General features: G+C 46.2%; 4 protein-coding genes across 4 annotated transcripts; 2 read left to right on the top strand and 2 right to left on the bottom strand.

Moving 5' to 3' along the window:
* Positions 1–227: 227 nt before the first annotated feature.
* I302_102624 (uncharacterized protein) lies at positions 228–3,390 on the top strand (the record flags this gene model as incomplete). Its single annotated transcript, XM_019187992.1, has 8 exons — positions 228–531; positions 654–718; positions 781–898; positions 958–1,019; positions 1,088–1,227; positions 1,290–1,592; positions 1,708–2,990; positions 3,065–3,390. 8 exons carry the CDS (start codon positions 228–230, stop codon positions 3,388–3,390), a joined length of 2,601 nt encoding a protein of 866 aa, XP_019050870.1.
* A 1,885-nt stretch (positions 3,391–5,275) lies between these two features.
* Positions 5,276–6,734, bottom strand: I302_102623 (uncharacterized protein; the record flags this gene model as incomplete). Its single annotated transcript, XM_019187991.1, has 2 exons — positions 5,276–6,433; positions 6,492–6,734. 2 exons carry the CDS (start codon positions 6,732–6,734, stop codon positions 5,276–5,278), a joined length of 1,401 nt encoding a protein of 466 aa, XP_019050869.1.
* Positions 6,735–15,109: 8,375 nt separating this feature from the next.
* On the top strand, positions 15,110–17,551 carry I302_102622 (uncharacterized protein; the record flags this gene model as incomplete). The annotated part of the gene is made up of 15 exons (XM_019187990.2): positions 15,110–15,207; positions 15,288–15,307; positions 15,376–15,440; positions 15,527–15,625; positions 15,716–15,790; positions 15,880–16,043; positions 16,120–16,177; positions 16,241–16,261; positions 16,334–16,357; positions 16,417–16,506; positions 16,598–16,702; positions 16,787–16,914; positions 17,047–17,216; positions 17,305–17,426; positions 17,507–17,551. The coding sequence occupies 15 exons, from the start codon at positions 15,110–15,112 to the stop codon at positions 17,549–17,551; spliced, it is 1,284 nt and encodes a 427-aa protein (XP_019050868.2).
* Positions 17,552–17,964: 413 nt separating this feature from the next.
* Positions 17,965–21,939, bottom strand: I302_102621 (uncharacterized protein; the record flags this gene model as incomplete). Its single annotated transcript, XM_019187989.1, has 10 exons — positions 17,965–18,079; positions 18,142–18,401; positions 18,509–18,801; positions 18,892–19,064; positions 19,124–19,299; positions 19,373–19,636; positions 19,706–19,776; positions 19,836–21,439; positions 21,504–21,649; positions 21,721–21,939. 10 exons carry the CDS (start codon positions 21,937–21,939, stop codon positions 17,965–17,967), a joined length of 3,321 nt encoding a protein of 1,106 aa, XP_019050867.1.
* Between the last annotated feature and the right edge of the window lie 86 nt (positions 21,940–22,025).

Below are 22,025 nucleotides of genomic sequence, written 5' to 3'. Positions count from 1 at the left end.
GTATAAATATATAGATAGAGGTGAGCAACCCTCCTATTCCCTTTCATCTACAACAACTCAATGATACAAAGTAAAGATAAAACATAAATAGCTGATTCACTTATTATACACTTTATCCCCTCAATCAGATAGATAAACTTTTTACACGAACGCGAAATACGACCTTACGACTCCAGTGGCACAAGTCACGTACAACTCCCCTTCCCCTAACCACTTCCATTTCCAAGATGTTTTCAACCACAACGATAATATCGTTGCTCCCCCTCCTATCCACAGTGATAGCGTTCGACCCATCCAAAAGAGAATTACACCCACACAACATCAACAACCCACATAGGAGCAACCTCAAGAGGGAAATCACATCGGATGCCTCCAAAGTCAACGGCAACTCGTATGATTTCGTGATCGCCGGAGGAGGTGTAGCGGGTTTGACGCTCGCTGCTAGATTGAGTGAATGGTCGAATGTCACTGTGCTCTGTATTGAGGCTGGTGGGGATGGGACAGACGTGGAGGCAAAGATTGATACTCCAGGTAGGTGCTTTGTCTTATTCTGCTTACATCGCAGAAGTCTTGGCATTGGGGAATTAAAGGATGCTTGGTCTTTGACTGATCAAGTGAAGGAAGGAGTGGCTGACGACAAAATGCTTCTGCAGGGTACTCATACCTCAATTCTTTGACTGGCTCAGCATATGATTGGGCCTATAATACTGTAGCACAAGTGAGTGAATCGCTTTTAGGGAAGAAAGAAAGGATATGGAGCTGATTTTAACTTCTTTGTAGGTCGACTCTGGAGGTGGAACGAAATACTGGCCAAGGGGTAAAGGTTTGGGTGGTTCGGGTGCTATCAACGGAATGTTCTGGGGTCGACCGAGTGAACCTGAATTCGATGCTTGGGCTAGTGAGTGTATCACCTTATGCGAATCTATCTTGGTAACTTACGTTACAACGTTTTCTCAGCACTGAATCCTAATGCCGATGAAACCTGGGATTGGGATGAAGTCAACAAATATATCAAAAAGGTCAGTATGATCTCTCTCTCTTCCTAACAACTATATCACGCTAACCATGCTGATTCCGACCCATACAGTCTGAAAACTACACCGCTCCCTCTGCCGATGTCAAATCCAAATTCTCGATGACCTCTGATTCATCCTTGCACGGTACAAGCGGTCCAATTCAAGTTGGTCACACGGCTTACATCTTCGATGAAGTCGCCAAATGGATTCCGTGAGTTATCGATTCTTCTATCGTGTCATATCTCGATTTACTGATAAACACTGCCATTTCAGTGCCTGGGTCACCTTGGGATTCCAATCCATCGATAATGCCGCGGGCATATCTAGGGGAGCATGGCTATCTACGTCAACAATCAATACCAGCAACCAGACACGATCAGATTCCAAAGCAGGTTACATCGATCCACTTCCACCTAGATCTAACTTGGTTATCTTGACGGGTCAACAAGTGACTGAAGTCCTCTTCAATGGTACCAAAGACGCGAACGGAAATATCATCGCTAGTGGTGTTAGATTCCAAGCTAGCAAGGATGCGCAGAGTTATTCAGTTCAAGCCAACAAGGAGGTTTTACTTGCGTGAGTGTCAGCTCATGCCTTACAATCTGTCCCTGGGGTTATGAAATCATCTTTGTTCTTCGTTCTTTCTATCGCCTTTCTGTTAAAGCTTTGCTGATATGATCTTTTTCTATAGTGGTGGAACCGTCGGAAGTCCTCAGATTCTCCAATTGTCAGGTATTGGACCTTCAGAGACCCTCGAGGGTCTTAACATCGATACCAAGCTGGACCTTCCTGTCGGTTTCAACTTGCAAGATCACGTCTCTTACTCTATGTACTGGTCTACCCCACAAGGGACTTTCACTTGGAACAATCTCAGTACCTCTGCCGATCTCAAAGCATCCGCTCAGACCGAGTATGACACCTCGAAGACTGGTCTTTGGACATATGTCAACGAAGCTGTCGGCTACCCATCTATGAACGACGTCATGGACTCCGAAGAGGAAGCTACTTCTTACGCCTCCAACATCGCCTCTCAGATGGATTCTACCGTTGCCAACGTCAAATCATGGCTTGACCTTCCCGACAACGTAGTCACCGGATTGAAGGCACAATACGACATTATGCAAAAATGGTTCACCTCCGATGTCGGTCAGCTGGAAATCATCCTCACGATGCTTGGTAAAGGTGGGAACGAGATGGGTATCCAGGTTGCCCTTCAACATCCATGGTCTAGAGGAAAGATCCTGATCTCGTCGACCGACCCTTTCACCCAACCCATGATCAACCCGGACTACTTTGGTGTAGGATACGACATCGATATAATGTCATATGGATCTGCGTTTGCTAGAAGACTCGCAGCTGCCTCTCCCCTGAGCGAAGTCATGATCACCGAAGTATACCCTGGCCCTTCCGTCACTGGAGATGCTCTCAACAACTACACCAAGACCAACTGTGGAACCGAGTACCACCCCATGGGAACTTGTTCGATGTTGCCCAAAGACTCTGGTGGTGTGGTAGATACCACATTGACGGTCTACGGTACCGGTAACCTGAGGGTGATCGACACCTCCATCGCTCCTTTGCACATCTCCGCGCACACCATGGCAGTCACATATGGTATTGCCGAAAAGGCCTCTGATATCATCAAGAAGAAACACTGGAAGCAGCTCGCCGTCCAAAACACCACTTCCACCTCGGCCGGTTCGGACCAAGCGTCAACTGCTTCTGCAGGTAAAGCCACCGATACCTCTGTGACCAACGCCAATGCCGATGCCGCTTCTGGCTCGTCAAGCTTGTCTAGCGGTGCTAAGATCGGTATTGGAATTGGAGTAGGTATCGGAGCTGCTGTTGGTCTTGCTGCTTTGTTATTGTTCTTCTGTTTGAAAAAGAGGAAGACCGGAGCAGCTGCAAATGAGAAGGGATGGTATGATCAACGAAATGTCCAAGGTGGATGGGATAATGGGGTAGGAGCTGGTGGTGAGTTTATCTGTCCAAGCTGGCCTCAAGCGCAAAACGCAAAAGGTTGAGCTAACGAGTGATACTGCCCATAGCATACAAAGAAGGCTACGCCACGCCTTCTAACGAACCCCAAGCATACCCAATGGCAGCATTCGACAACCACGGTTCATCCTCTGTCGAACCTCCTTTCGCTGCTCATTCTAGGACCCACTCGGTAGATACTATGGCCACTGCCGATCTAGCCACTAGAATACCACAATCTCACTCTGGATACGGTCTGAGCGGATCGTCGACTCCTTATAGGGATGATCATTCGGACGACGGACACGATCATCATGGTCATCAGTATCCTACACCTCAGGGAGCCGCTGCTGCTTGGCCAACTCAACAATCGTACCAGCCTGTTAATCTGCGATAGGTGATGGGGCGCTACTGGACGTGAAGAGAAGGAAGGGGACGAATAGACAGGATCTTTTGAATTATTTAGTATGGCATGATGGACGATGGACGATTATTCTACAATCAATTATGATCTCTTTCTTCAGACTCTCTTCAATGACTTTTGCCTCGTAATTAGTAGTACTGTTATGAATCTTTCTCTTACATAGATGAACTCAATGCATATGTGATGAACATTCTGATAAGATAACATACGAGTGGACGATAAATTTTAAGAATTGAGGTTCTATCTATCAAGTCAAGATGAAACGAGGATTTAATCTCAACGACCTCACCTGCTGCGGTACAATGTTACGGATATGCACATGCGTCAATAGCAAAGTCGACTGGACCGAGAACTGTGACACTTGATCTTAACCCTGATCGCGATCTCTACTCAGCTCAATTCTTCGGAGAAGTAAATTTAAAGTAAAGTATTACTTGCGCGTTAATCAATCGTTCCATCGGAATGTCCTTGTGTGATTTCATGTGAATTGCACTAGCAGTCACGTCACGCTGATTTGACCTGATAAGGAACTGGCGAAGGTGAGACATATATCAGTTTTGTACATCACATTGTCTCGCACCATTATTCTCCGAGCGTGGGTAAGTCACCTTGATAGGCAGGGCTAAAGGGAGTGCCAGCGCCAGCTAGACCGCACAGTCTGCCCGACACATGGCTGTACTCCAATGAGTGATGGTGTCATATCTTGCGATGCGATGGACATAACACCCCCATATCGTCCGGAGACGTATCACACTGTAACATCATCTGGCAATACCGTACTCCAGACTGAGCACTGTACATGTACATGCGTTCCCTCCACTGACTGACTGGTCTTAACGAACGTCACTCCTTCCTATTCATACAATACCCTCACCTTCGCTTGCTTCTAACCTGTAATAACGGTAGGGTATGAATACTCATAGCTTGAAGATGGATCGGAATCTCTCATTCCGCCATACTCATCCTCAGATCCCTTAATTTTCATAGTTTTAGGACATTCGTTCCTCCTACAGTAACTTATATGATCTGGCCCCGTACGACTCCTTTTTCCGTCTCCCATCCCGTCCGACCGTTCAGTTTACGCGAGGCCACCATAGTACGTAGACGTTTTTCTCATACTCGTGTTCGTGCTCACTCGTACGTACGTCTCGGTAACGGATGGGTCATAGTCATCGGTGGCTTGAGATGGGAAAAGAAAAGAAACAGAAAAAGGTACTGCGTACTCCGTCTACCACTATGGACCAGACCCTAACCGAGTTGTTCGATCCTGATAATAGGATAATAGGACGCGACTGTTTTTTCCTGAATCCTCGATCGTGGACCGTGCGGTCCCGGATCATTCTTGAAGTTGCTCATCCTGAGCCATGCAGTGATGGACGAACGTTGTAGCCATAAGATTCGACGTGGGTCGTCATTGCATATCATCATCATAAGTAATAGTAATCTACGATCAACATAAGAAGAGATTGAAATATGATAATGATAATGATACTACTGTGTAATCGTACTCAACAAATAATAGTCTTATGTATCTATGATGACCAAGATAAAGGACGAACGACGAAAGAAAAGAAATACTATAAATATATGTATATATGATGTATAAACTTTTTATGGTGTCTCTCTCTCCCTGATCTTGATGTTTCTCACTCGTCGGTATGATATAGTATGGTATGGTATGGTATGTGTATTGTGTCGTTGGGGTGAATATGCAATGGGTCGTTGTTGGGTGATATATGTGTTGGTGGGTTATATGCAGCGTATGGTGGGGGTACTAGTTATATGCCAGAGTAAATGATATAAATGCCGGAAAGAGAAGTCGTGTCGGTATCGTTGCGTTGAGCCAGAGCCATTATCGTCAGTTGCTGAGCCTCCTCATCGATCGGTTGGGTAACGAGAGGTCTCCCACAGGCGGTAACGCGTGGAGAGCCGGACGTTGAGCGTGAGCGTAGAGAGGAGGCTGGGGTAAAGGTTTGGCAGATGTGACTTGGACGGAGACGCTCGATACCGAGTCTTTCGATAGGCTTGCAGATGGGTTGGAACCGTACACTCCAGGAGCGATGTTTTCCTTGGATGCGACTGAGAATGGATCGATGTTATGAGAGTGGACAGGTGTGATGGGTGTGAGAGGAGCATCGTCACCTGCTTCGGATGATGCGCAGGAGATCGACCCGCCAGGTGAGCCAGTAGCCCATGAACCACGTTTCGATGGCCATCCACCTGATCCGGAAGGGGCGAGACCTGGTGTGGGGAGGTTGGTCGAGACGGGAGTAGCGGGTGTTTCGGGGTTGTACACGAATCTTCGACCAGATAAGTACCATTCTCGGCAGATGGTGGAACATCGTCCGTAGTAGGTAGGAGCGTATTTTCTAATGACAATCTCGGAGACTTGTTCTAATTTCTCGGCGAAATGTTTGTCAATAGCCAAAGCAATTCTGACAGCGACGTTTTCGTGTCGGGCGACTGGTTTCCTGGCTTTACCGCAGATGAATCGAGCGAGCATAAGAGCACCAGAGGCGACGAGGGATGATTGGATACCGACGAATTCTCGGTGGAAGAGCGTTATCTCCATGAGGAATCTAGCCATGTTTTGCACCTTGGGATCTTCGTAGTTGTGACCGGTGGTGTTGATCCTCAACCAAGCTTCAGCAGAGGGGTGACCGATGTTCCAACCGATAGTAGAGAGGACGTGGCCTTCCATCTGGATGAAAGCACTCTCGTCGTAGGCTTTACAGCACATCTCAGCCAACTCCCTAACAAGTGGTACCTTGTCCTTTCCATCTTCGAACTTGGCTGCTATCCAAAGAGCAGCACATCCAACAAGCTGATAGTGCTTCTTGTAGACCACCCGTTTTGACACGTATCGGTCGACGATGTTCATGGCGAGGTAGAGGACTTCAGGTCGGAGACGGAACTGTTGGTGCACTTCGATGAGGAAGTCAATGAGGTAAGGTCGCATGAACCACTGGAGTTCAGGTTGCATGTCCATGAGTTCAGCGGAGGCGAGAGTGGAGTTCTGTTGGGATACATTAGAATCACTTCGCTTCACTTCAAGTTGAAGGTCTACTACTCACATCCATAGAGTGCATGTAAGCAACGATCTCATCACTGTAATCCTCCTCAAAGTACGGGCTTTCCTCCGGCCTTCTAGGGGTGGGCATGGCAGGTTGGGTGTAGTGATGCTGAGGTTGTTGGGCCATCTTGGGTTTTGGCTGGGAAGTGGATTGCTGCGATGATGAGGAAGGTGATACCGATCTCTTCTTAGTCCACCCATATATGGAGGATCGAGCAGACTTGACGGCGGCGGTGGGAGGCATCTTGTGAATGTATGGGCGAGGTGAAAAGATTAAAGAATAAGGAAATGAATCAGAAAAGGTTTCAGGTTATGTCGTTTGGAGAGCTCGGCAGATGCCTTTAAGCGTATATGTCACCTGGTGACGAGGTAGGTATAGGGAAAGAGGAACGAAAAGGTGAGACCTGCTCGGGTGATAATTGTGAAATGGATGTGTCGGGTTAAATACAAGTGAAACGGGTGTGTGTGGGGATAGGAAGTGGGATCGTCAGGGAGATTGAGGGAGTTTATATGTCCAGATTGGTGGGATGGGATAGGATGGGTTGCGTCAGGTGTTTGATGTTTGATTTCAATGAGGCCCGTTTGGGTCGAGTTGATGTGAGGGGCAAGTGGTAAGCAGTTATTGGTCCAGGCGGTATCAGAATGATAATCCGAGTGTGATGACGACCAAGTGAGGGGGCGAACCAGTAAATCAATTCAGTTTGTTGGAATAAGGCGTATTTGAAACAATTGACCGATTGAGTTTCGAGTTGACGATGAGATGAGAGAGGGCAGGTTGATTGGTTGGTCGTGTCGAGGGAGCAGGTGAAGATGCGGAGAGAACCAAAGAAGCGTGAGTTTGACTGTTTCCCGTTTGTTCGTAGACGTAGATAGCAATTCAACCAAGACAATAGTGAGAGTATATCAAGCGAGTGAAGAAGACAATTTATAAAGAGAGAAAGAGTTTTTCTACAAAGGCGATCCGAGACACCGTCTAACGCCGTTTTCCTGGTGAGCTGGGGAGAGATGAGATGGGATGAACTACTCTGAAGTCATCAAAGTCAAACGTCGAGAAGATGTGAAATGGAGAACAAGCTACAATTCAATAAGAGTGGGGCGGGTCAAAAGAATAGCTTGAGCTTTAAAGGTAAAAAGGCAACTCCAATGACCTTATTCCATTGAGCGCACCCGTTTTACGTTCGCAGCGTGATCAGAGGTAGTCGGATAGGATAACAGCGTGCAACGCCAAAGGTGTAAAGAGGTGTAAAGGGTGACCATCCCACCATGAGGTGAAGGTAAAGGATTCTCTCGATAAGGTCAAGGATGTCACGTCACGTCCCATAAACCTGCACCAAAACACAAAAATCCCTTGAACGAAATAAAAGTGTCTATGGTGCTAAATTGTGAACTATCAGAGATTCACGGAAATGCTTGTTGCTTTGCATGACCGCACGTCCCTGATGATCCTGATAAGGATTGACGTGGTAGTAAAGAAAGTCGAACCCAAAAGCACCATAGGATAACGTCAAAATCTAAGGAGAAAGGTAAATAAGGGGGAGATTTCTGAAATTACAGTTAAGGCGAAATCAGGTTATGAGAGCTTCCCACTACCATGTCACGCTCGGCGTTACATCGTTTGGTGGGAGTTCCTATATCTTTTGGCACATACGCGCCATAAAATAAGAAACTCCGCGATGACTTGCTCAAGGTGACATATCTCTTCCATAAGGATAATCAACCAAGCGAGACCGCCAGACCGTAAAGTACGGTGAAATGGAATTGGAAGAAGGATTGAAACCCTGATGTATGATATAATCTAAACGAGAGAACGAGAAAAAATAGCAAGCCAAAAAGTGGCTACATCTCGGAGAGATATGCCCAGCGTTCCAAAAAGTAAAAAGGTGACGAATCACAACCTAGAAGAAAACTCAAAACTCACGAAAATCTCGGATGAACCGGGTGCGTCGAGAGAGGCCAATCGCGGAAGAATCGGATTACGGAGACGGTTTCAATTCCGACACGTAATGCGTAACCGTGAACGTATTGCGGGGTTCCAGATGTCGACTCTTATATGCTATCATAGGGTGAGAAAAGATGGTAAGTTTTGGCTTCGCAAGTCGATGACTGCCGACTCCGAGATTAACCAGAGATGAAAGTCGGACCGACAGACAAGAAGGACAGAACGAGTTCATGGGAAATTGGGATTCATTTGGCAAGAATGATCTGGTTTCCTTGTAACCTGGGCCAACGGAATGTAAGGTTTCTTGGCCAAGCTAAGCTAAGAGCAAATGGCGATTCCAATTCCGATTCCCATCCCTAGAGCGCCATGAACCCGTCGACAAGATTCCAGATCTGATGAACCACCACTCCACAAACACTGGGTTGTAGGAAAGCTTAGCTTCCCGCGACGAACAAGGTTGCGCGTTAATGGCGTAATGATGATCGCTCATATCGCGATAAAGTTTAGTTCTTCAATTTACAAACCCCGTGCGTAGCAGCGATAATTGAACACGTAAGAATCCAATAGGAGCCCGGAAGCAGAGGGGGGCAAGGAGGAGTAATAGAGTTTTGTTGGAAGTCCGAGGAATGTGGAGAAAAAATGGGATTTCATTTAACGATCGACGTCTTACGCAATTGGGTAAAAAGAAAGGATGAAAAGGATCGACGCGGATCACATCGTCCTTTAGCCTGTAGACGGAGTAGACGTGAAGCAGAGATCCAACATTTGATACTTGCTTGGGGCAACCCGTCCTTCTTTGGAACGGAAATCACAAGGCACAATCTAAACTCAAATCAAGCCATGATATGAGACTGGGGTCCGCGAAAGAAGGAACGAACGAACAAGAGGATATGTGACAACAGAAGACGATTAATCAAACAACACGACATTTGCGAGACAAGACGAAACGGAGATGGAAGAGGTACTCACTAGTCGGGTCTAGACGTAGTATATATATGTAACGAAGAGACGGTACAAGCTAAAGCAGTCATATGTCTCACTTTAGCGTTATCTCTGCGTGGGATAGTGGGAATCGATAATACTCACGCGGATGTACGAGTATTTCGGCCGGACCGTCCAGTAAGCAGTTCTATGTTTGAGATTTGTAGATTTCCAACGAGCTTCGAGTTAAGATATCGTGCGAGATGGCGTTCTGGTTGCTAATTGAGGGACTGTGATATTTTGAGGTGACTGATTGATTAGCCTAGCTCGATGACGAATGTTGATGTAGACGAGATATTGTAAATCTCTCTATCATAGGAATAGGTCAAAGCAAAATATGAAGATATGATAGGAATAATCAGAGTTGAAGAACAATAAGATGCTTCTCTTCTGGGACGAGAGGTATATATATTATATATATCTCGATATGTCGCGGATGTATCACGATGGAGAGGCGATGTCAAGAGTCAAGGGAAGAGGAAGAGAAGATGTTTGTGCAGACAGATAGGTAGTTTGTCTTTGATGACGGACAGGAGTAAAACCTAACTCACGAGTTTCAAATAAACCTGCCTAGCTGTACTATCGGTGTCCCTTCCACTTCAGCTCCAAATCAACACAAGATCCTTGATTGTACCAAGCAAGCAGCGTCCGACTGAAACGCTTCGCACGTCCGGTAGATCGTGAGCGTAATTGTGGCCCTAAGCCTATCAACCGAATACATCCCATGATGTCCGAGGTGGAATAGCAGAGCAGAAAGAGTGAGATGAAAGGTGGGGATGAATGCGAATACAGCAAGGAGAATTTGAATTTGTTTTTCGGTCGGTGTAATCGCGATTGCATGGTGTGATAAGAGGAAAGAAGTTTGTCTGTGTGTAAGCACTTGATTCGTAGCAAGTCACATGAGATGGGTATACATTACCTCCGGGATAGTGAGGAAGCAAATCAAATCAATTCGTTGCATACACTCACCAAGGAGAAGGGGGTGGCTGTGATCGATAATATGTGTCGTATACTGTAGGTATGTGTTAAACGGATGAATCAGCTGTGTATGCATATGGAGTGGAGTAGCAGTAGCAGACGGTTTGTCAGAGGTACGATGAGAATGTATAGCAAGGGGGTGGGTGTGTATGGATTGTGTATATGTATGTGTGTGTATAATTCACTCACGGGAGAAGAAGCAGAGGGATTTTTGGGTGGATTACTTGAATTGAATCGTTGGTCTGTTTTAGGTGTATATATATGTATATATGATAAGTATGGGTATGGTATCCTATGCAAGATGAATGTCTACACGCTCTATGGGAACAATGAGAGATGAGAGATGAGAGATGAGAGATGAGAGATGAGAGAATAGGTGGTGAAGTGTTGTTTTGTTTTGATTTTGATTAGATGGTGAAGTGGTGTAGTATTGTGGTGTACTAGCAGCAACAACGAGGCCAAAGGTATGTCGTCTGTCGATCCGTCACTTTGTGTATTAATTCAAGAGTGGGTGGGAGTGGGAGTGGGAGCGTGACTGAGAACACAAGGAGGTTTCCTATGCCAATTTGTACTAGTATGATGGTATCTCTCGATGTCTTGATGGGGTATCTTGATTGTGCTGATCAATTTGATTCTCAATTCTGAATTTTCACCCAGGTACAAATTTGATCTTTGATCTTGAGCTCGACGATGCAGTCTTTGATGGTGTATGCTATGGTATCGACACCGACAATCCGTGGAGTAGCCTTAAGTCTGAGGCGTAATAATAGTGGATAAATATGTCAAGGAATCTGTGTATGTGTATTTCTATCGTCGAGGGGCGTCACACTCCTATATTTCTTTACGATCATCCTATGGTATCTTATATATTGCATGTCGTCTTGAGCACGAACCAATATAAGATGCAAGTGCGGGAATCTCGGCGATGACTTGATCGTTAGTCTAGTAGTAAGTTGTACAAGACATGTCACTGTAGAAGCGTTACATTCATGTCGAAGAAAGTTTCATCTGTACAAAACCTTACCAGAATCCTACATTCTAGACCATGGTGCTGGTAACGTGTAACTACTTAACCGAGAGGGTGAGGGTGAGGATTCTGATCAAGTTCTGCGCGTATGTGAACTACAGATAGCAAGTGAGGTGTAGCGCACTGACACACATACCTCTGTTTCGAGAATTCCCCTATGAGCTGAACTGGACTTTAGGGATTGATCGGAAAGCCGAAGAACATTCTTCTTCAATCAGATCAGAACAGCCTCTCGTACTGCAAACCACCCATGATCCGCTGGATGAGGGTGTCCAGTTCAACTATTGCTCTTACTCTTCGTATGTCGTAGAAAGGTGGATTTGCCAAACAATCCCTCGAGAGGTGTGTGTGTTGTGTGTATGTGTGTGTACAAACAGACACCTTGCCAGAAAATTAAGGGAATAGATGGGCCAGCCAGTATCCATCAAATTTCAGTTAGCGTGTTATGTATGTCTATGCCGATCATTCCATCATTTGATGGATTGATGGATTGATGGTTGGCAGAACTCTGACCTGCGCTAATTAGATCAGATCAATCAGAGAAACACGACTTGACCACGACTGTCTGAAACACCTCTTGTACCTCACCTGCTCGTTCCCCTGATGGACTTGGTACTCTTATTTGATGGTCCTGGCTCATATACGATGTATGCGAGTACAACTGGTGGACATCAGTTGACACATCAAGTGATAGTCGGTAGCAGCGCAAATAGCATCCGGCCTCAATCATACATACTCTGAGCTAGGAATACCATCTTCTTCGTTAGTAGCTCGTCTGACTTGTCGCACAGACCAGGTATCACTCGTCGTCACTGTATGATCAATCGGAAATTTTGATGAAAATCCGATATGATCGAAATAGCACGTATAACCGAGGGTAAGAGATCAGTGCGAGCTTGGTCGTATCAGAGTGAGACACCCCAATCGTAAGGAAATGATCGCATCATTGGAATTGAATAGGTGAATGGTTGATATTGGTATCGACGTAACGAAGTGATGGTTGAAGAGACGATATCAACCTATCAACCAACATCGTGCGAATGACAGTTCGCCTTTTGCAGATCTATGCCGGTGTACATCCCGTAGGAACAAGTAGGTACGTAGATCTGAATGATGAAATCGGATGCCGCTTCTTCCGGCTTGTAATGTGATTTGCCTCCGACCAACGTGGACTGAGCAATAAAAGTTCAATTGCCCTTCGGTCTTGTTGTTGCTAGCCCATATCGTATCTGTTGGATATATGCAAATGGAACATCGTTGCATGGGCTTCATGGTACAAACGATGTCATTAGTAAATGGCGGACTCATTCAACAGACAGATTTCGTTCCCGAATTCTCATGTGCTTTCCCGTTCAGCGTCACAGGATACAGTAACGATGGTATTGGTACGAGTACGAATACGAGTAGTCCCGATCAATTATCCTGATAAGATATCCTTTTCCATTCTCATCCCTTCTCTAAAAGGGTGGCCGTGACAGTCACGTCGATGTCTCTCCATCTCAATGTGAACGATGCTACCTTAGTTATAGACTTGCTACTAGCTATTTCGGCTCTGAGGGGAAGCAGATACCTATCACCCTCTTTTCAGTGTATTGTATCGATCCTTCAGGTCCTCACTTCGCTATCAGAGAAGCATCATGGAATGCATCCCTTATCTCGTCACTGCACCCCCTTACGCCTTAGCATAGATCATAAATCATGGTGAGACTTTCACATCCCTCGGCGTGACATGTGGTGATGTCATACGCACTACAACAGCCACAGAAAATTCTCGGAGAATTAAGGATTTGACTAACATGGGACATCTGTCACGGGCAAGCGTTTCAGAAAATTCGCTTGATGGATGCTGGCTGGTAATCTTACCGGAACGTTCCATGGGTCCACTTGTTCCAGCGTGACAACCTCGTTTGGCTTGAAGATTGGTGGACTTGTAAGTTAGGATTAAGAAGAGATGACGAGGAACAGGTACGAAAACTGTATGACGAATCGCTCATGCTACTTAGATGGTAGAAGAACCGATTGCGCTTCCGAAAATTTCGAGATGACCTTACATATAACAGTATCTGCTCCCTAAGATTAGAATATCATACAAGAGAAAGAGAGATCTCATATGATCTGTGACATGCACTCCCGCAACCCTTCTTTTCCACCACGAACCAACCCTACAAGCCATCTCACTCACTCGTCGCACTGATGCCCTCGACGTCATTTGTATCGCACTTATATGGTGGTGGTGGAACAGTGCAGAGGATATCTTAATTAAAGAACATCTACACGAGTAGTTACTCGGTTGTAAATCCTCATCCGTGCGAAGGAACGTTCTGTGTCTCGGTTTTCGATAAGTGCGTTTCCAATGATCACACCTACCTAAATTGAGAGAAAGGGATCAAGAACATCAATGGAACATCGTTAGGACCTGGCCTAGCTATTTTAGCTGTTAGTTGGGTGAGGTTGAGACCCGAATTACCAGGGATGAATCGACGTTCCATCGACGAGTAGGAATAGGATGGTATGCACTTCGGGTCGGATTTTGGACTCTGGATTGGTGGATGTCACGAAGCCTTCTTCATCGTGGTCAAGGCCTCCGGGAGGGACAGTCTGAAACGAGGTAATCGCTTGACCTGATGTTCCCGGATTATTGGCATCTCCAAAATTTTGGCAAATCCCTCGTTACGTTGAGGCTCGTAGTCGTATCTGTGGAAGTTGAAATTTCATGAGTTGCCAAAAAGGATTTTCGGGAAGGATGGGATAGAACAGTCCTTCTTGAGGATGCCTACCACTGTATGCTGTCACGATTACTTTGCTGCATCATACTCATTCGTAAGATCACGAAAGGCCCAGATTTCCATGGTGGTGAATGATGAAACGAGGACGTTTGAGAACCATAACGATAGATTACGATTATGATGAATGTGCGCGGAAGAGAAGATATCCGTCGTGGCGTTGTGTCCTACGCCTGTCGTCATAGCACTTCGTTCCCATATTTAGAGCTATCGAGAGCGCCCCGGGATTAGAACTGAATTGAGTTGTCCTAGTACAGCTCCTGTCTGATCAAATGGACTGCTCATGCTCAAACCCCTTTTCGTCAACCCAATGAACGTACACTGTATCTTCTGCAGAGGGACATCGACATGCAAGACTATAGTGATACCTTCGTTGGTACGCTTGTACATTCTTATTCTTCTCAAAGAAATTCTTTCTCATCTATTCCGCGTACATCAATCCACAGCAAGTAGCCAGATCGCTTAGATATCCCACATGCTGGGCTGATCTCGCTTAGTGGTACTACAACTGCAATACCCTCTGACATACTCGTACTGTTTCTGCTCTGTTCAGGAGAGCGAGATGATATGATAAGATAACCTATATATACCCATACCATGTACTCCACTCATACCGAGCTGTCGGCTTGGTACTGTCGGTGATATTATGCTAAGCGTCGAGTAAAAGTGAAGTCAAGCCAATAAATACATCGTTCCGATATGCTCCGGGCGGAAATGCCGGAGTTATTCTGAAATGCACCATCCAACCAACCATTTCAAGTGGTGACTGGCCCCGCATAACCCAGTGCACTCATCACTTACAGCTTACTGCTAATCACGAATCACGACTCGATACATCCTATTCTACAACCCATAACAGTTGACGCCTCTCTCTACTTCACTACGACAACCTCAAAAGAGCACACATCACAATGCTTATTCAATCCTCCAGATACCTTCTCGCCAGAGCATCAGCTCCTAGATCAGTAGCTAGAGCGGCCGTATCTACATGGTCAAACGTTCCTGCTGGGTGAGTCTGTCTGCTTTCGCCGATCCTATCCGATCGTAACTTTGTGCACGATATGCTAATGATTATTTCCTCTACTATAGTCCTCCTGATCCTATTCTCGGTATGTTCATACACTCAACCTATTTGAATCACACGACTGACGTTCATGCTGGTATTGTGTGCGAGCAGGTGTCACCGAGAAGTTCAAGGCTGATAAATCACCCAAGAAGATCAACCTCGGTGTTGGAGCTTATGTGAGTTCTCCTTCGCCTTAATATCTCCACCTCTAATTCAGATTCAAGAGGATGAATACAAGCTGATGCTGTCCAATACGACTTAGCGAGATGGTCAAGGTAAACCCTACGTCCTCCCCACCGTGAAGAAGGCGGAGAAGATCCTTGCCGATGCTATGCAAGATAAAGAATATCTCCCCATCACCGTATGTACATTCACGTTGCTCTCACCAGGTTCCAGTCTATCGTCCTCTTGAGGTACCATCATGCTGATGATCATGTATGAACCTATATAGGGTTTGGCAGACTTCACCAAGCTCGCTGCCGAGTTGGCGTATGGTAAAGACTCGAAACCCCTCGTCGAGAAACGAGTGAGTGAAAGTCTATCAATGCTCTAATCTTCACCCTATTTCCAAACCTTGCGTGTCAACCCGGCGTATATGCTGATCTCATCCCCCAGCTCGCCATTACCCAATCCATCTCAGGTACAGGTGCCCTCAGAATCGGTACCGCCTTCCTCGCAAGACATTACCCAGGCGCCAAGACCATCTACCTCCCCACTCCTACTTGGGGGAACCATATCCCCATCTCCAAGGATTCAGGTCTCGAGGTCAAGCAATACAAGTGAGCCTCATTCCCACTCATTGCCATTATCTGCATGAGATCGATTGGAGCTGATACTAATTGATAACGTCGATAGGTACTTCAACAAGGAGACTGTCGGACTTGACTTTGAGGGTATGAAGGCTGATATCAAGGTGAGTCGTTGTCATCACGGATATTCAGTTGACTTGATGTGCTGATGTATTCGATTTCGATAGGCTGCTCCAGAAGGGTCAATCGTTAGTGAAACATTTCATCATGCAAAGAGTCAGGATGATTTGAGCTGACATCCATCTGATCTCTTTGTTCAGATCCTTCTCCACGCTTGTGCTCACGTGAGTTCATTCGTTTGATTAAATTCCTGGTCTTGATACTGACTACCTTCTTACTCAAGAACCCTACCGGTATTGACCCAACTGAAGCTCAATGGAAAGAACTCTCTGACATCGTCAAGGAGAAGAAGCACTTCCCATTCTTCGATATGGTGAGTCTTACTTTCACCCGTTTTCTCGACTGCCCTGCGTTTTTTCTAAAGGATACATCATGCTGATGTATGATACCTTCGCATCTACCAGGCTTACCAAGGTTTCGCCTCCGGTGATACCCTCAAAGACGCCTTTGCCGTCCGATACTTTATTGAACAAGGGCATCAACTCCTTCTTTGTCAATCTTTTGCCAAGGTGGGTTACGCGCATGATCTCGGTCGAGCAGCAAGGATTTGGAAGAAGTGGAGCTGGGAGCTGACGTATATGGCATGAGAGTAGAACATGGGTCTCTACGGTGAACGAGTAGGAGCCATCTCCTTCGTCTGTGAATCGCCCGAGGAGAAGGCCAGGGTAGATTCGCAATTGAAGATCCTCATTAGACCTTTGTACTCTAACCCACCTGTCCAGTGAGTGTACATTCCTTCTCAACATTTGGCTATCTTTTGTGATTCCACGGAGGACCTGGACAATCCGCTCCCCAAGCAATCATCGAGCCGGCAACGAAGATCAAGCTGCTGATCGTTGCCCTCCTCTTCCAGCGGCGCCCGTCTAGTCAGCACCATCCTTTCCTCCCCCGAGCTCACGCAAGAATGGCTCGTGGAAGTCAAAGGTATGGCCGACCGAATCATCGAAATGAGGGAGAGGCTGTACAACAAGCTCGTAGAATTGAACACCCCCGGAGAATGGGGACACATCAAATCGCAGATTGGTGGGTCATTCTGTTCTTCGTCCAACATACATTATATGAAATGCACAAACGACTCGAGCTGATCGTTGGTGTTGTTATTGATTTATAGGAATGTTCTCCTTCACCGGTCTCAAAGCTGAACAGGTCGATGCGCTCGCTGAGAAAGCTTCGATCTACCTCACGAGGGACGGTCGAATCTCCATGGCTGGACTGAACAGTAACAATGTTGATGTGGGTGTTGTCCTTTGACTCTTCGTATCTATTGAGAAATTGTATGATATATACTGATGATTCTGATGGGGTGGTTGTAGTACTTTGCCGAATCAGTTTCAAAAGCTGTTAAAGGTGAACTCTAAGCGCAATACAGATGAAGTAGAAGAAAAGTAGAAATTGAAATCACATATCATACGAATATATATGCATATGCTTGGGGAATTGATGCATAGTCAGTTGACTTGACTCCATACCTCGGGAGTGTCTCTCATCTGGTCCAATGAGTCTACTATTGCATTCATGTCAACTTGACTCGATGGGCAATAGTTTAAAGAAACGAAGTAGACTATCAACGAGAACTGAAAGATACAAAATCACAACCGATCCAACAGCGAATCAACGTCCTATAAAATCCAAATCGAAATCCAGATAACCCAAAATACAAAAGAACAAGCACAAGTAAACTCCTCCCGACCGTACCGTGCTATACCATCCAGAGAACATCCATATCCAACTATTCCTCTTCCCTCTGCAGATTCATTTATATACCTCAATTTCACTTGACATACTGCCCCGCAACGTCCACGCAAACTTGCAGGAACGCCCCCAAACATCCCTGAGGGGTGGTCGACGAGATAGTCTGTCTAGCAGCCTGAATGAGGAGGGTGATACTATCGAGGTATAATATCAGTGATTTGACTCTACTGATCAAGCAGATGGACAAGCTACTCACTCAGCTTTACCATACACTTTCCTAATTTCTATATCAGTCCCAACGAGTGTATCAGGGTATCCCCAGATGGTCTCTTGACTTATCCCTATATCCACGATAATCTTGGACTTCACGCTGGGCAGGACCATCGTGATGCTCGCGATGAGCGTGTTGGAGTGGGGTTGCACCTTGTATGTGATGGGATGTCGGAAGTTGACATAGTGCAGTTCGGCTCGGAGACGTTGGGAGACGGACCATAGTTGACCTATCCTTTGGACTAGCTATATCGCGTAGATGGTTTAGACAATATCAGCTTGGTTGAACATACTCACATTGTATTGGACGTTGAGTGGTCAGTATGAGAGATAGGAAAAGATGGAAAACGTACCGAAGACAAACTGTCAAATCCGCCTTCAACGACCATCTCCCTCAATGCTATCCTGAGCATCTCAAACAACCCTTCAGTGGGTATCTGTTCCCTTGCACCTCTGACTATCGGTCCAGATTTCTTAAGTTTGGCTTTATCGGCCAGATACCCCAATTGAGCAGATTTGAGATCCGCAATGTAATCTCTACAGGCGAAGGTCAGGGATATCTCATTATCGAACTCCAACTCTAGTCGATCGGAAGTTATTTTGGTAGGTCGCCAGAGGTGGATATGTTGGATCGAATTGTACTCCTCTATTACAATTATCACAGGATCAGTCCACAGAACAAGCAGGAAATGAAGCTCTTGACGTGATGACGTGTGTCAGAAAGCGGATCACCCACCTTGTAATCTTACCGCATCGGATCTAGTGAATTGATCACACTGGGATTTAGCATATTGAATGGCCGCCACACATTCTCTCTTGGTGCTGATCAATTCTTCCAGCTTGGAAGTCAGAGCTGTCAATTTCGCAGTGGACTCCTCAAGCTCAGAATTGAACATATTGATTTGCGTTCTGTCATCCGATCCTTATCAGCTCATATCTCCTCCGTTGCCCACAGTGTATACACTCACCCTTGTTCCGTTATTCCTTCCTTGAGCGAAATCAACTCCTGCTGATCACATGCTGCGATGTCTGCTACTATCTCCCTTTCTTTCTCCAATTCAGCTTGTAAGGCCGCTTGTCTAGCCTTGAGATCAGGGAGTATCGCGTCAGTCTGTTCTTGCAATGCATTCAATCGATCGTTGTCCTATCAACAACCAACATGATTAGCTGTCGTACGATAATCATCATTCTGCTAGCTGGAGGAGACAGAAACCTACCTCCTGCATGCCCTGTAACATCCCTTCAACATCAGGTTTGATGGTCTGCATCAATTGCAATTTCCAATCATACCACATTTCCTTAGCCTTCAGCTGAGTATTGGTCTTGAACGACTTGAAGGTCAATTCGAACAACTGTTTATCCTCGTCTGTAGCCGATAGATACTCTTGAATTACCGGAGGGGAATCTTCATCGCATCGAGCTTCACATAGATCGAGTTCGGCTTGTCCAGTCCGGATATCTTCTCTGAGTTTGTTGGCGGCCTATGAATACGATATCCATCAATACTCGCTCAAACGGCACACTTCAGCTCGGAGTCTTGAAAGACCTACCCAAGTATACATGTTCAAGAATATAGAATTGACTTGAGCCTCAGAATACTCGTGTAAAGCAAATTCACGTTCTGTAACGCGAATTCGTAAGCTTATATGTTCGTAAGCAAACGTCAGAATGCAAACTTACCTCCTCCAGAATACGATTGACCCAAAATACCCTTCGCGACACTACTTCTCCTTCTGTCCAACCCAGGAAGACCTTCCATGAACTGCACACCCGCCATCTCAAGGAAAGATGCCAAAGAGATAGTCTGCGGTTGTTCCCATTCTGGTTCTACTACTTCTTTCTCCTCTACTTCTGCCTCAGATTCCTCAGGTTCCGGATCAGCCACTCTGACTAGACTCTGCCTAGCAGTAGCTGGACTTCGAGCAATACGCATAGGAGTTCCCAGAGAGGCTCTAGGGGCACCTAAAGACAACCTTGAGACACCCAACGAAGCTCGAGGAGCAGGTTGAGACACGGGTGTACCTCCAAATACCTCTTCGACTTGAGAATCAAGTTTAGTCTTCTTGGCACTCCCGCTGATACTCTCTTGGGCAATCTCACCCTCGTCTCGTGATCGTTTCTTGCTAGCGCTAGATGTAGCAGAACCGAAACTGAGCCGTTTGGCCACTTCCCCGGCAACTTGCATCCCTGCTTTCTTAGGTGTTGTCGATTTGGTGGGACTTGGCGAAGGAGCGAAGACATTTCGCTTTTGAGTGGTCGACGTCTTCTGCGCGGAGGATACGGTAGGTCGAGCGAAGGATGGTGTACCTGACATCGGACGAGTATTTGTAGGTAACGGTCTACCGGGTGATACAGGTGGATGTGAGAGTGTTCGACCAGGAGATACAGGAGGGTAGGAAGTCGTACCCGCGGGCGAAGGTGGAGGGAAAGAGATGATACCACCTTGAGCCATGGTCATCTCCATACCGTCATCATCGTTTTCCTCTTCTTGGGGCGGAACGATGGAGTGGTTGAAGGTGAAAGTCATCGTCTTTTCTCGTCCCTCATTACTGAATGAATCGCCACCTGAACTGATTGTATCATCCGGGCCTATTATTCCACCGAAGGCGACAGTCTCTTCCATCTCCATCTCGACTTCGCCTTCAATATCGTCGCCTGGTCTGAAAGCATTTGAACCCTCTGGAACGGGGAAAGAATATCCAATAGAATTTCGATTTGACATTGCTCCCTGGGGCGCTTGGGGAGGTAACAATCCCCCCACGGCAATTGTGAAGTCCATTGTCTTCTCTTCGTCTGATCGAGTTGAGATATCCGCTTCCTCAGTAACGTCCGAATCGACCGTTGTGTTCGCAGCCATCGAAGCTCTTCGTACGATCCCTCCATATACATTCTGCGTTATATCCATATCCATCTCCTCCTCTTCATCACTTTGTACAGGCTCAACAGTTGAAGATGCTTGTTGACTTTCACCACCGAATGAGAAATTGCCTCTCTGACCATTGAATTGACGACCCATCTCTACGGCACCGTTATCTTCTGATCCAGAATCGGACTGTTCTTCAATTTCCATCGATTCTTCGCCCTCGACCTCACCCTCCCCTTGGAATATCGAAGGAGCAAAGACATTGGGTTTGGCGACTGATACGATGTTTTGAATGGATGATCGACGTGAGTGCGATGATAAGGATGACCTTGGACCGCCAAGTCCAGAAGCTGGAGGGGGAAGGGAGAATGTGGTTCCTGGAGCTGGGGTACCATCAGGTGATTTGGTGGTTTCAAACATCCTTTATGGCGATTCTGTAAGCTTGGTCATCTGTAGTGTTATGGAATAGTGGACTGTAAACTTACCTGACGTGCGCATTTGGTGCGAAACTAACTCGTCTCGATATCATGGTTTGCGAAGCAGCAAAATTGATCGTGTGAGCATATTGCTGAGTCTCTTCGCTATCGTCATTCTGGGATGGCAGGGGTTTAAGAATAGACTTTCTCGGTTGCTGCGATGATTCATCAGCTGTTGTCTGAGAAGTTTTCATAACATGATTCTTGGTAAGCTGTGTGTACTCACTGCATGTCGTCTAGCTTTCCTCCTCGGACTCAGCTCTTCACCGGCCTTTCCAACCTGAAACTGAACATCTCCGCCGACATCTACTGATCCCTTCTGTTTCTGTATCCTGAACTCCTTGTTGGTAATAGGAAGGGTTACATTGTCGAGATTGAGATTGTGCTCAGCAAGTGATAGCGATAGTGACTTGCGTCGTCTGGGGGATTGGGTGGGGAGTGACATGTTGAATGAGTGGAGGAAGGGGAAAGGGATTTTGGGGATCCAGTCAGGGCTATTCGGTCTTGCCTTTCGAGAATTCGTTTGCGCAG

The sequence above is a fragment of the Kwoniella bestiolae genome, chromosome 1 (assembly GCF_000512585.2).
Source record: "Kwoniella bestiolae CBS 10118 chromosome 1, complete sequence".
In the NCBI taxonomy this organism is placed as follows: Eukaryota; Fungi; Basidiomycota; class Tremellomycetes; order Tremellales; family Cryptococcaceae; genus Kwoniella; species Kwoniella bestiolae.
Note: the sequence above shows the minus strand (reverse complement) of the source record. Positions and strands in the feature narration are given on the sequence as shown.